Source organism: Saccoglossus kowalevskii, chromosome 9, assembly GCF_978046115.1.
Source record: "Saccoglossus kowalevskii chromosome 9, keSacKowa6.1, whole genome shotgun sequence".
In the NCBI taxonomy this organism is placed as follows: Eukaryota; Metazoa; Hemichordata; class Enteropneusta; family Harrimaniidae; genus Saccoglossus; species Saccoglossus kowalevskii.
Genome location: NC_140649.1, coordinates 36600487 through 36614398, shown reverse-complemented (window position 1 = coordinate 36614398; position 13912 = coordinate 36600487). Strand labels below are relative to the sequence as shown.

General features: G+C 35.7%; 2 protein-coding genes across 2 annotated transcripts; both read right to left on the bottom strand.

Annotated features, from left to right (window-relative positions):
• Positions 1-276: 276 nt before the first annotated feature.
• On the bottom strand, positions 277-889 carry LOC102800716 (complement C1q-like protein 4). The gene has a single exon (XM_006823096.2). The coding sequence runs from the start codon at positions 887-889 to the stop codon at positions 311-313; it is 579 nt and encodes a 192-aa protein (XP_006823159.1). The 3' UTR covers positions 277-310.
• Positions 890-12951: 12062 nt separating this feature from the next.
• LOC146739184 (complement C1q-like protein 4) lies at positions 12952-13564 on the bottom strand. Its single transcript, XM_085504086.1, has one exon. The coding sequence runs from the start codon at positions 13562-13564 to the stop codon at positions 12986-12988; it is 579 nt and encodes a 192-aa protein (XP_085360212.1). The 3' UTR covers positions 12952-12985.
• Between the last annotated feature and the right edge of the window lie 348 nt (positions 13565-13912).

Sequence of the window (13912 nt, the reverse complement as noted above, 5' to 3'; positions counted from 1 at the left end):
CCCGCCAGCTGGGGTCACGCCACGCTGTCCGAAATTATCAAAATCCTATAAAAAAAAAAAAAATCCAAGGCAAGGCCGAGTAAACATGCGATCAGCCAATCGATGCATGCAGCCGTTGATACGATCACATGATTACCAGGGATATGTCTCACGGTGAAAGCATTGCGATGTAAACTATCTATTTATCAAATTCATGTAATATATGTTTATAATATCTACCCTAAATATGTAAGTTGTTGATTTTAACAATACGTGATGTAATTTATGACAATAATATATTGATGATTCGTTATTCAAATTCCGGAGTAAATTAATCTACAAAAATAATGTAACCAGAAAAACTAGTGTACTTGTGAGTTGGATGACTGAACAATTGATATGGATTTGAATCAGAGTAGGATAGCCAGATCCATACTCCATCTCCTTCGTCACAATGGATAATTACGTCATTTCCCGTGTGTTGCAGCTCGCTTGGTCCAAGCGAGCCAAGCCCCTGTCCAGAATGCGCAGACACTATTTCCACTCTATTTTTCATCAGTTTCAAGTGAAGGTTTTTTCCATAGTTTTTCAACCCATTGAAAGTGAAAAAGTAAGTACCAGAAACGGGACAGGTGAAAATGCCGGTGTTCTCGTCGTAACCATTTCCGAGATTAGTAATCACGTGATCAAATACGACGATCTGTTGTGTTGGATTTGAATACATGTGAGTTGTCCTGCCGGCTGAGAATGCTACTTTAGTCACCGGGGCCGGTTGGCCTGGTGGTCCAGCATCCCCTTTCATACAGCAAGGCAGGCATCCAGACAATTGGGTCGACTCTCCTTCCAGTGATTGTGCTATAATTGGTACAAAGTTTGAGGCGAAGGCAAAGATAATGATACAGTAATTCATCTTGTAGAACTAAACCTACAATATAGAATATGCAATAGCTGTATTATAAAACTCGCGAACACACTTGTTGTCAGATTGTTGTGCGATCTCACATGCCATAATTATGTCAAGGTATGCTCAGTAACAATACATGCTAGGTTACTCTGATACATTCTACTTATGAGTCAGCCCAAATATTTATTTATTAAGATCACACTCGGTGTTTAATATCTATCACGTACTCCTGTCTAATAAGATCACACATGTTGTTTAATATCTATCAGGTACTCATGTCTAATAAGATTACACACGGTGTTTAATATCTATCAGGTACTCCTGTCTAATAAGATTACACACGGTGTTTAATATCTATCACGTACTCCTGTCTAATAAGATTACACACGGTGTTTAATATCTATCACGTACTCCTGTCTAATAAGATTACACACGGTGTTTAATATCTATCACGTACTCCTGTCTAATAAGATCACACATGGTGTTTAATATCTATCAGGTACTCATGTCTAATAAGATCACACATGGTGTTTAATATCTATCACGTACTCCTGTCTAATTAGATCACACATTGTGTTTAATATCTATCAGGTACTCCTGTCTAATAAGATCACACATGGTGTTTAATATCTATCACGTACTCCTGTCTAATAAGATCACACACGGTGTTTAATATCTATCACGTACTCATGTCTAATAAGATCACACACGGTGTTTAATATCTATCACGTACTCCTGTCTAATAAGATCACACTCGCTGTTTAATATTTATCACGTTCTCCTGTCTAATAAGATCACACACGGTGTTTAATATCTATCAGGTACTCCTGTCTAATAAGATTACACACGGTGTTTAATATCTATCACGTACTCATGTCTAATAAGATCACACACGGTGTTTAATATCTATCACGTACTCCTGTCTAATAAGATCACACATGGTGTTTAATATCTATCACGTACTCCTGTCTAATAAGATCACACATGGTGTTTAATATCTATCACGTACTCCTGTCTAATAAGATCACACATGGTGTTTAATATCTATCAGGTACTCATGTCTAATAAGATCACACATGGTGTTTAATATCTATCACGTACTCCTGTCTAATAAGATCACACATGGTGTTTAATATCTATCACGTACTCCTGTCTAATAAGATCACACATGGTGTTTAATATCTATCACGTACTCCTGTCTAATAAGATCACACATGGTGTTTAATATCTATCACGTACTCCTGTCTAATAAGATCACACATGGTGTTTAATATCTATCACGTACTCCTGTCTAATAAGATCACACATGGTGTTTAATATCTATCACGTACTCCTGTCTAATAAGATCACACATGGTGTTTAATATCTATCACGTACTCCTGTCTAATAAGATCACACATGGTGTTTAATATCTATCACGTACTCCTGTCTAATAAGATCACACATGGTGTTTAATATCTATCACGTTCTCCTGTCTAATAAGATTACACACGGTGTTTAATATCTATCACGTACTCCTGTCTAATAAGATCACACATGGTGTTTAATATCTATCACGTACTCCTGTCTAATAAGATCACACATGGTGTTTAATATCTATCACGTACTCCTGTCTAATAAGATCACACACGGTGTTTAATATCTATCAGGTACTCCTGTCTAATAAGATTACACACGGTGTTTAATATCTATCACGTACTCCTGTCTAATAAGATTACACACGGTGTTTAATATCTATCAGGTACTCCTGTCTAATAACATCACACATGGTGTTTAATATCTATCAGGTACTCCTGTCTAATACGATTACACACGGTGTTTAATATCTATCACGTACTCCTGTCTAATACGATTACACACGGTGTTTAATATCTATCACGTACTCCTGTCTAATAAGATTACACATGGTGTTTAATATCTATCAGGTACTCCTGTCTAATAAGATCACACACGGTGTTTAATATCTATCACGTACTCCTGTCTAATAAGATCACACATGGTGTTTAATATCTATCACGTACTCCTGTCTAATAAGATTACACACGGTGTTTAATATCTATCACGTACTCCTGTCTAATAAGATCACACATGGTGTTTAATATCTATCACGTACTCATGTCTAATAAGATCACACACGGTGTTTAATATCTATCACGTACTCCTGTCTAATAAGATCACACATGGTGTTTAATATCTATCAGGTACTCCTGTCTAATAAGATCACACATGGTGTTTAATATCTATCAGGTACTCCTGTCTAATAAGATCACACATGGTGTTTAATATCTATCAGGTACTCCTGTCTAATAAGATCACACATGGTGTTTAATATCTATCAGGTACTCCTGTCTAATAAGAACACACATGGTGTTTAATATCTATCAGGTACTCCTGTCTAATAAGATCACACATGTTGTTTAATATCTATCACGTACTCCTGTCTAATAAGATCACACATGGTGTTTAATATCTATCAGGTACTCCTGTCTAATAAGATCACACATGGTGTTTAATATCTATCACGTACTCCTGTCTAATAAGATCACACATGGTGTTTAATATCTATCACGTACTCCTGTCTAATAAGATCACACATGGTGTTTAATATCTATCACGTACTCCTGTCTAATAAGATCACACATGTTGTTTAATATCTATCACGTACTCCTGTCTAATAAGATCACACATGGTGTTTAATATCTATCAGGTACTCCTGTCTAATAAGATCACACATGGTGTTTAATATCTATCACGTACTCCTGTCTAATAAGATCACACATGGTGTTTAATATCTATCAGGTACTCCTGTCTAATAAGATCACACATGTTGTTTAATATCTATCACGTACTCCTGTCTAATAAGATCACACATGGTGTTTAATATCTATCACGTACTACTGTCTAATTAGATCACACACTGTGTTTAATATCTACCAGGTACTCCTGTCTAATAAGATCACACATGTTGTTTAATATCTATCACGTACTACTGTCTAATAAGATCACACATGGTGTTTAATATCTATCAGGTACTCATGTCTAATAAGATCACACATGGTGTTTAATATCTACCAGGTACTCATGTCTAATAAGATCACACATGGTGTTTAATATCTATCAGGTACTCCTGTCTAATAAGATCACACATGGTGTTTAATATCTATCAGGTACTCCTGTCTAATAAGATCACACATGGTGTTTAATATCTATCACGTACTCCTGTCTAATAAGATCACACATGGTGTTTAATATCTATCAGGTACTCCTGTCTAATAAGATCACACATGTTGTTTAATATCTATCACGTACTCCTGTCTAATAAGATCACACATGGTGTTTAATATCTATCAGGTACTCCTGTCTAATAAGATCACACACGGTGTTTAATATCTACCAGGTACTCCTGTCTAATAAGATCACACATGGTGTTTAATATCTATCAGGTACTCCTGTCTAATAAGATCACACATGTTGTTTAATATCTATCACGTACTCCTGTCTAATAAGATCACACATGGTGTTTAATATCTATCACATACTCCTGTCTAATAAGATCACACATGGTGTTTAATATCTATCAGGTACTCCTGTCTAATAAGATCACACATGGTGTTTAATATCTATCAGGTACTCCTGTCTAATAAGATCACACATGGTGTTTAATATCTATCAGGTACTCCTGTCTAATAAGATCACACATGGTGTTTAATATCTATCACGTACTCCTGTCTAATAAGATCACACATGGTGTGTATTATCTATCACGTACTCCTGTCTAATAAGATCACACATGGTGTTTAATATCTACCAGGTACTCATGTCTAATAAGATCACACATGGTGTTTAATATCTATCAGGTACTCCTGTCTAATAAGATCACACATGGTGTTTAATATCTATCAGGTACTCCTGTCTAATAAGATCACACATGGTGTTTAATATCTATCAGGTACTCCTGTCTAATAAGATCACACATGGTGTTTAATATCTATCAGGTACTCCTGTCTAATAAGATCACACATGGTGTTTAATATCTATCACGTACTCCTGTCTAATAAGATCACACATGTTGTTTAATATCTATCACGTACTCATGTCTAATAAGATCACACATGGTGTTTAATATCTAACACGTACTCCTGTCTAATAAGATTACACACGGTGTTTAATATCTATCACGTACTCCTGTCTAATAAGATCACACATGGTGTTTAATATCTATCAGGTACTCCTGTCTAATAAGATCACACATGGTGTTTAATATTTATCACGTACTCCTGTCTAATAAGATTACACACGGTGTTTAATATCTATTACGTACTCCTGTCTAATAAGATCACACATGGTGTTTAATATCTATCAGGTACTCCTGTCTAATAAGATCACACATGGTGTTTAATATCTATCACGTACTCCTGTCTAATAAGATCACACATGGTGTTTAATATCTATCACGTACTCCTGTCTAATAAGATCACACATGGTGTTTAATATCTATCAGGTACTCCTGTCTAATACGATTAAGCACGGTGTTTAATATCTATCACGTACTCCTGTCTAATAAGATTACACACGGTGTTTAATATCTATCAGGTACTCCTGTCTAATAAGATTACACACGGTGTTTAATATCTATCACGTACTCCTGTCTAATAAGATCACACATGGTGTTTAATATCTATCAGGTACTCCTGTCTAATAAGATCACACATGGTGTTTAATATCTATCACGTACTCCTGTCTAATAAGATTACACACGGTGTTTAATATCTATCACGTACTCCTGTCTAATAAGATTACACACGGTGTTTAATATCTATCACGTACTCCTGTCTAATAAGATCACACATGGTGTTTAATATCTACCAGGTACTCCTGTCTAATAAGATCACACATGGTGTTTAATATCTATCAGGTACTCCTGTCTAATAAGATTACACACGGTGTTTAATATCTATCAGGTACTCCTGTCTAATAAGATTACACACGGTGTTTAATATCTATCACGTACTCCTGTCTAATAAGATTACACACGGTGTTTAATATCTATCAGGTACTCCTGTCTAATAAGATCACACATGGTGTTTAATATCTATCAGGTACTCATGTCTAATAAGATCACACATGGTGTTTAATATCTACCAGGTACTCATGTCTAATAAGATCACACATGGTGTTTAATATCTATCAGGTACTCCTGTCTAATAAGATCACACATGGTGTTTAATACCTATCAGGTACTCCTGACCAATAAGATCACACACGGTGTTTAATATCTATCACGTACTCCTGTCTAATAAGATCACACATGGTGTTTAATATCTATCACGTACTCCTGTCTAATAAGATCACACATGGTGTTTAATATCTATCACGTACTCCTGTCTAATAAGATCACACATGGTGTTTAATATCTATCACGTACTCCTGTCTAATAAGATCACACATGGTGTTTAATATCTATCACGTACTCCTGTCTAATAAGATCACACATGGTGTTTAATATCTATCACGTACTCCTGTCTAATAAGATCACACATGGTGTTTAATATCTATCACGTACTCCTGTCTAATAAGATCACACATGGTGTTTAATATCTATCACGTTCTCCTGTCTAATAAGATCACACACGATGTTTAATATCTATCACGTACTCCTGTCTAATAAGATTACACACGGTGTTTAATATCTATCACGTACTCCTGTCTAATAAGATTACACACGGTGTTTAATATCTATCAGGTACTCCTGTCTAATAAGATCACACATGGTGTTTAATATCTATCAGGTACTCCTGTCTAATACGATTACACACGGTGTTTAATATCTATCACGTACTCCTGTCTAATACGATTACACACGGTGTTTAATATCTATCACGTACTCCTGTCTAATAAGATTACACATGGTGTTTAATATCTATCAGGTACTCCTGTCTAATAAGATCACACACGGTGTTTAATATCTATCACGTACTCCTGTCTAATAAGATCACACATGGTGTTTAATATCTATCACGTACTCCTGTCTAATAAGATCACACATGGTGTTTAATATCTATCACGTACTCCTGTCTAATAAGATCACACATGTTGTTTAATATCTATCACGTACTCCTGTCTAATAAGATCACACACGGTGTTTAATATCTACCAGGTACTCCTGTCTAATAAGATCACACACGGTGTTTAATATCTACCAGGTACTCCTGTCTAATAAGATCACACATGGTGTTTAATATCTATCAGGTACTCCTGTCTAATAAGATCACACATGGTGTTTAATATCTATCAGGTACTCCTGTCTAATAAGATCACACATGGTGTTTAATATCTATCAGGTACTCCTGTCTAATAAGATCACACATGGTGTTTAATATCTATCACGTACTCCTGTCTAATAAGATCACACATGGTGTGTATTATCTATCACGTACTCCTGTCTAATAAGATCACACATGGTGTTTAATATCTACCAGGTACTCATGTCTAATAAGATCACACATGGTGTTTAATATCTATCAGGTACTCCTGTCTAATAAGATCACACATGGTGTTTAATATCTATCAGGTACTCCTGTCTAATAAGATCACACATGGTGTTTAATATCTATCAGGTACTCCTGTCTAATAAGATCACACATGGTGTTTAATATCTATCAGGTACTCCTGTCTAATAAGATCACACATGGTGTTTAATATCTATCACGTACTCCTGTCTAATAAGATCACACATGTTGTTTAATATCTATCACGTACTCATGTCTAATAAGATCACACATGGTGTTTAATATCTAACACGTACTCCTGTCTAATAAGATTACACACGGTGTTTAATATCTATCACGTACTCCTGTCTAATAAGATCACACATGGTGTTTAATATCTATCAGGTACTCCTGTCTAATAAGATCACACATGGTGTTTAATATTTATCACGTACTCCTGTCTAATAAGATTACACACGGTGTTTAATATCTATTACGTACTCCTGTCTAATAAGATCACACATGGTGTTTAATATCTATCAGGTACTCCTGTCTAATAAGATCACACATGGTGTTTAATATCTATCACGTACTCCTGTCTAATAAGATCACACATGGTGTTTAATATCTATCACGTACTCCTGTCTAATAAGATCACACATGGTGTTTAATATCTATCAGGTACTCCTGTCTAATACGATTAAGCACGGTGTTTAATATCTATCACGTACTCCTGTCTAATAAGATTACACACGGTGTTTAATATCTATCAGGTACTCCTGTCTAATAAGATTACACACGGTGTTTAATATCTATCACGTACTCCTGTCTAATAAGATCACACATGGTGTTTAATATCTATCAGGTACTCCTGTCTAATAAGATCACACATGGTGTTTAATATCTATCACGTACTCCTGTCTAATAAGATTACACACGGTGTTTAATATCTATCACGTACTCCTGTCTAATAAGATTACACACGGTGTTTAATATCTATCACGTACTCCTGTCTAATAAGATCACACATGGTGTTTAATATCTACCAGGTACTCCTGTCTAATAAGATCACACATGGTGTTTAATATCTATCAGGTACTCCTGTCTAATAAGATTACACACGGTGTTTAATATCTATCAGGTACTCCTGTCTAATAAGATTACACACGGTGTTTAATATCTATCACGTACTCCTGTCTAATAAGATTACACACGGTGTTTAATATCTATCAGGTACTCCTGTCTAATAAGATCACACATGGTGTTTAATATCTATCAGGTACTCATGTCTAATAAGATCACACATGGTGTTTAATATCTACCAGGTACTCATGTCTAATAAGATCACACATGGTGTTTAATATCTATCAGGTACTCCTGTCTAATAAGATCACACATGGTGTTTAATACCTATCAGGTACTCCTGACCAATAAGATCACACACGGTGTTTAATATCTATCACGTACTCCTGTCTAATAAGATCACACATGGTGTTTAATATCTATCACGTACTCCTGTCTAATAAGATCACACATGGTGTTTAATATCTATCACGTACTCCTGTCTAATAAGATCACACATGGTGTTTAATATCTATCACGTACTCCTGTCTAATAAGATCACACATGGTGTTTAATATCTATCACGTACTCCTGTCTAATAAGATCACACATGGTGTTTAATATCTATCACGTACTCCTGTCTAATAAGATCACACATGGTGTTTAATATCTATCACGTACTCCTGTCTAATAAGATCACACATGGTGTTTAATATCTATCACGTTCTCCTGTCTAATAAGATCACACACGATGTTTAATATCTATCACGTACTCCTGTCTAATAAGATTACACACGGTGTTTAATATCTATCACGTACTCCTGTCTAATAAGATTACACACGGTGTTTAATATCTATCAGGTACTCCTGTCTAATAAGATCACACATGGTGTTTAATATCTATCAGGTACTCCTGTCTAATACGATTACACACGGTGTTTAATATCTATCACGTACTCCTGTCTAATACGATTACACACGGTGTTTAATATCTATCACGTACTCCTGTCTAATAAGATTACACATGGTGTTTAATATCTATCAGGTACTCCTGTCTAATAAGATCACACACGGTGTTTAATATCTATCACGTACTCCTGTCTAATAAGATCACACATGGTGTTTAATATCTATCACGTACTCCTGTCTAATAAGATTACACACGGTGTTTAATATCTATCACGTACTCCTGTCTAATAAGATCACACATGGTGTTTAATATCTATCACGTACTCATGTCTAATAAGATCACACACGGTGTTTAATATCTATCACGTACTCCTGTCTAATAAGATCACACATGGTGTTTAATATCTATCAGGTACTCCTGTCTAATAAGATCACACATGGTGTTTAATATCTATCAGGTACTCCTGTCTAATAAGATCACACATGGTGTTTAATATCTATCAGGTACTCCTGTCTAATAAGATCACACATGGTGTTTAATATCTATCAGGTACTCATGTCTAATAAGATCACACATGGTGTTTAATATCTATCAGGTACTCCTGTCTAATAAGATCACACATGTTGTTTAATATCTATCACGTACTCCTGTCTAATAAGATCACACATGGTGTTTAATATCTATCAGGTACTCCTGTCTAATAAGATCACACATGGTGTTTAATATCTATCACGTACTCCTGTCTAATAAGATCACACATGGTGTTTAATATCTATCACGTACTCCTGTCTAATAAGATCACACATGGTGTTTAATATCTATCAGGTACTCCTGTCTAATAAGATCACACATGTTGTTTAATATCTATCACGTACTCCTGTCTAATAAGATCACACATGGTGTTTAATATCTATCAGGTACTCCTGTCTAATAAGATCACACATGGTGTTTAATATCTATCACGTACTCCTGTCTAATAAGATCACACATGGTGTTTAATATCTATCAGGTACTCCTGTCTAATAAGATCACACATGTTGTTTAATATCTATCACGTACTCCTGTCTAATAAGATCACACATGGTGTTTAATATCTATCACGTACTACTGTCTAATTAGATCACACACTGTGTTTAATATCTACCAGGTACTCCTGTCTAATAAGATCACACATGTTGTTTAATATCTATCACGTACTACTGTCTAATAAGATCACACATGGTGTTTAATATCTATCAGGTACTCATGTCTAATAAGATCACACATGGTGTTTAATATCTACCAGGTACTCATGTCTAATAAGATCACACATGGTGTTTAATATCTATCAGGTACTCCTGTCTAATAAGATCACACATGGTGTTTAATATCTATCAGGTACTCCTGTCTAATAAGATCACACATGGTGTTTAATATCTATCACGTACTCCTGTCTAATAAGATCACACATGGTGTTTAATATCTATCAGGTACTCCTGTCTAATAAGATCACACATGGTGTTTAATATCTATCAGGTACTCATGTCTAATAAGATCACACATGGTGTTTAATATCTATCACGTACTCCTGTCTAATAAGATCACACATGGTGTTTAATATCTATCACGTACTCCTGTCTAATAAGATTACACACGGTGTTTAATATCTATCACGTACTCCTGTCTAATAAGATTACACACGGTGTTTAATATCTATCACGTACTCCTGTCTAATAAGATCACACATGGTGTTTAATATCTACCAGGTAGACCTGTCTAATAAGATCACACATGGTGTTTAATATCTATCAGGTACTCCTGTCTAATAAGATTACACACGGTGTTTAATATCTATCAGGTACTCCTGTCTAATAAGATTACACACGGTGTTTAATATCTATCACGTACTCCTGTCTAATAAGATACCTACAGTTATTTGCGGGTGTACTTGTACTTCATACATATGTACAGGTGTTAGTCAATGCCTTTGCACAAATTGATGGGAACATGACAAATGTTTGGATCGGGAGGGGGGTGAGTGTGAGGCTACAATTGACTTGGCTCCTATGCTAGTATAATCGTACTGGACACTTATGCCAGTGACAAATTAATCATGAAAGCTCTGTCACAGGAACAAGATTAATATGTGATAGTATTCATAGAACTGATGAATTCCAAAGTAGAGCCAATCAAAATCAGAGGACCATGTTATCAGTAAAATATCATTCATAAATAAATTAGATGTCATTGTTCATGGTGGATTTATTGTATGTAAATGTAAAAATACGCATACGTTATACAAATATAATTATATATGCTCTGAGATTGTTTCTATTTATTTTTTTATTTTAACTACACTGTTTTGGATATAATATTCGCGAGGTAAAAAACACTAAGGGACACGCACTGAGGCCGAACTACATGGACAAGGACTTTTAACAGATCTCATCTCTAAATAGTAGCCACTTGATTCCCATTAACCAAAGGGGCATGGTAGACAAAAAATATAACAGCCAGTCTACGTTAATACATAAATATTTCACTAGTATATTGCTGTAATTTCGTAGCACTCAACTTTTTTTTGTAACATAAATAAGTGATATTGCTTTAGCTTTTTTGAAGCTATAACGACAAATTGATTTTTTTCCATATAGCTCATTCGTTTCATCTCTGTGATACACGGTGTTCGTTACCTTAAGCGGGCGTTTTTTCTGCATAATATACCAATAGTTTATTGCCCTCATGGTTTCAGCTTAATGTAGCTTTTTCATATGCGTTTGATAGGTCTTTACAATGAGTCAGTCATTGAAAATCGTTTCTTGTGCATCTTGTGATTATACTTGACTCAGTTTTGTACGCCAGTTTTTCGTTTCGCCACGTATGTTGTTTCGTTTCGCCACGTAAGTTGTTTCGTTTCGCCACGTAAGTTGTTTCGTTTCGCCACGTAAGTTGTTACGTTTCGCCACGTAAGTTGTTTCGTTTCGCCACGTAAGTTGTTTCGTTTCGCCACGTAAGTTGTTTCGTTTCGCCACGTAAGTTGTTTCGTTTTTGGTGTCGTTCACTTCATACTGGTACTATGGTGCTTCTCGATATTCATCTTTTATGAGTCTTTCATGGATATTCGTTTTGTCAACGTTTGTCATCAGTGTTATTTGAATGAATCTGTTCCCATACTTCAAACCTGTCGTCAACCTCATTGGTGTCATTAGCGAAGGAGTAATTGGGGCTCCGTCATGTGAACAAAGCGTTCTGTTTGAGAACTTTGATTCGCTTAGCTGGTAACACGTAGAGACCAGGTTCGATCCAAAAACATACACATCAGTTCATTACAGATAGTCCAGCTTAATTCGTTCAACCCGCCAGCTGGGGTCACGCCACGCTGTCCGAAATTATCAAAATCCTATAAAAAAAAAAAATCCAAGGCAAGGCCGAGTAAACATGCGATCAGCCAATCGATGCATGCAGCCGTTGATACGATCACATGATTACCAGGGATATGTCTCACGGTGAAAGCATTGCGATGTAAACTATCTATTTATCAAATTCATGTAATATATGTTTATAATATCTACCCTAAATATGTAAGTTGTTGATTTTAACAATACGTGATGTAATTTATGACAATAATATATTGATGATTCGTTATTCAAATTCCGGAGTAAATTAATCTACAAAAATAATGTAACCAGAAAAACTAGTGTACTTGTGAGTTGGATGACTGAACAATTGATATGGATTTGAATCAGAGTAGGATAGCCAGATCCATACTCCATCTCCTTCGTCACAATGGATAATTACGTCATTTCCCGTGTGTTGCAGCTCGCTTGGTCCAAGCGAGCCAAGCCCCTGTCCAGAATGCGCAGACACTATTTCCACTCTATTTTTCATCAGTTTCAAGTGAAGGTTTTTTCCATAGTTTTTCAACCCATTGAAAGTGAAAAAGTAAGTACCAGAAACGGGACAGGTGAAAATGCCGGTGTTCTCGTCGTAACCATTTCCGAGATTAGTAATCACGTGATCAAATACGACGATCTGTTGTGTTGGATTTGAATACATGTGAGTTGTCCTGCCGGCTGAGAATGCTACTTTAGTCACCGGGGCCGGTTGGCCTGGTGGTCCAGCATCCCCTTTCATACAGCAAGGCAGGCATCCAGACAATTGGGTCGACTCTCCTTCCAGTGATTGTGCTATAATTGGTACAAAGTTTGAGGCGAAGGCAAAGATAATGATACAGTAATTCATCTTGTATAACTAAACCTACAATATAGAATATGCAATAGCTGTATTATAAAACTCGCGAACACACTTGTTGTCAGATTGTTGTGCGATCTCACATGCCATAATTATGTCAAGGTATGCTCAGTAACAATACATGCTAGGTTACTCTGATACATTCTACTTATGAGTCAGCCCAAATATTTATTTATTAAGATCACACTCGGTGTTTAATATCTATCACGTACTCCTGTTTAATAAGATCACACATGGTGTTTAATATCTATCAGGTACTCCTGTCTAATAAGATCACACATGGTGTTTAATATCTATCACGTACTCCTGTCTAATAAGATCACACACGGTGTTTAATAT

Bases quoted from the DNA above. Each gene is read 5' to 3' on its own strand.
- LOC102800716 (XM_006823096.2), bottom strand. From the start codon at position 889: ATGAATTACTGTATCATTATCTTTGCCTTCGCCTCAAACTTTGTACCA.
- LOC146739184 (XM_085504086.1), bottom strand. From the start codon at position 13,564: ATGAATTACTGTATCATTATCTTTGCCTTCGCCTCAAACTTTGTACCA.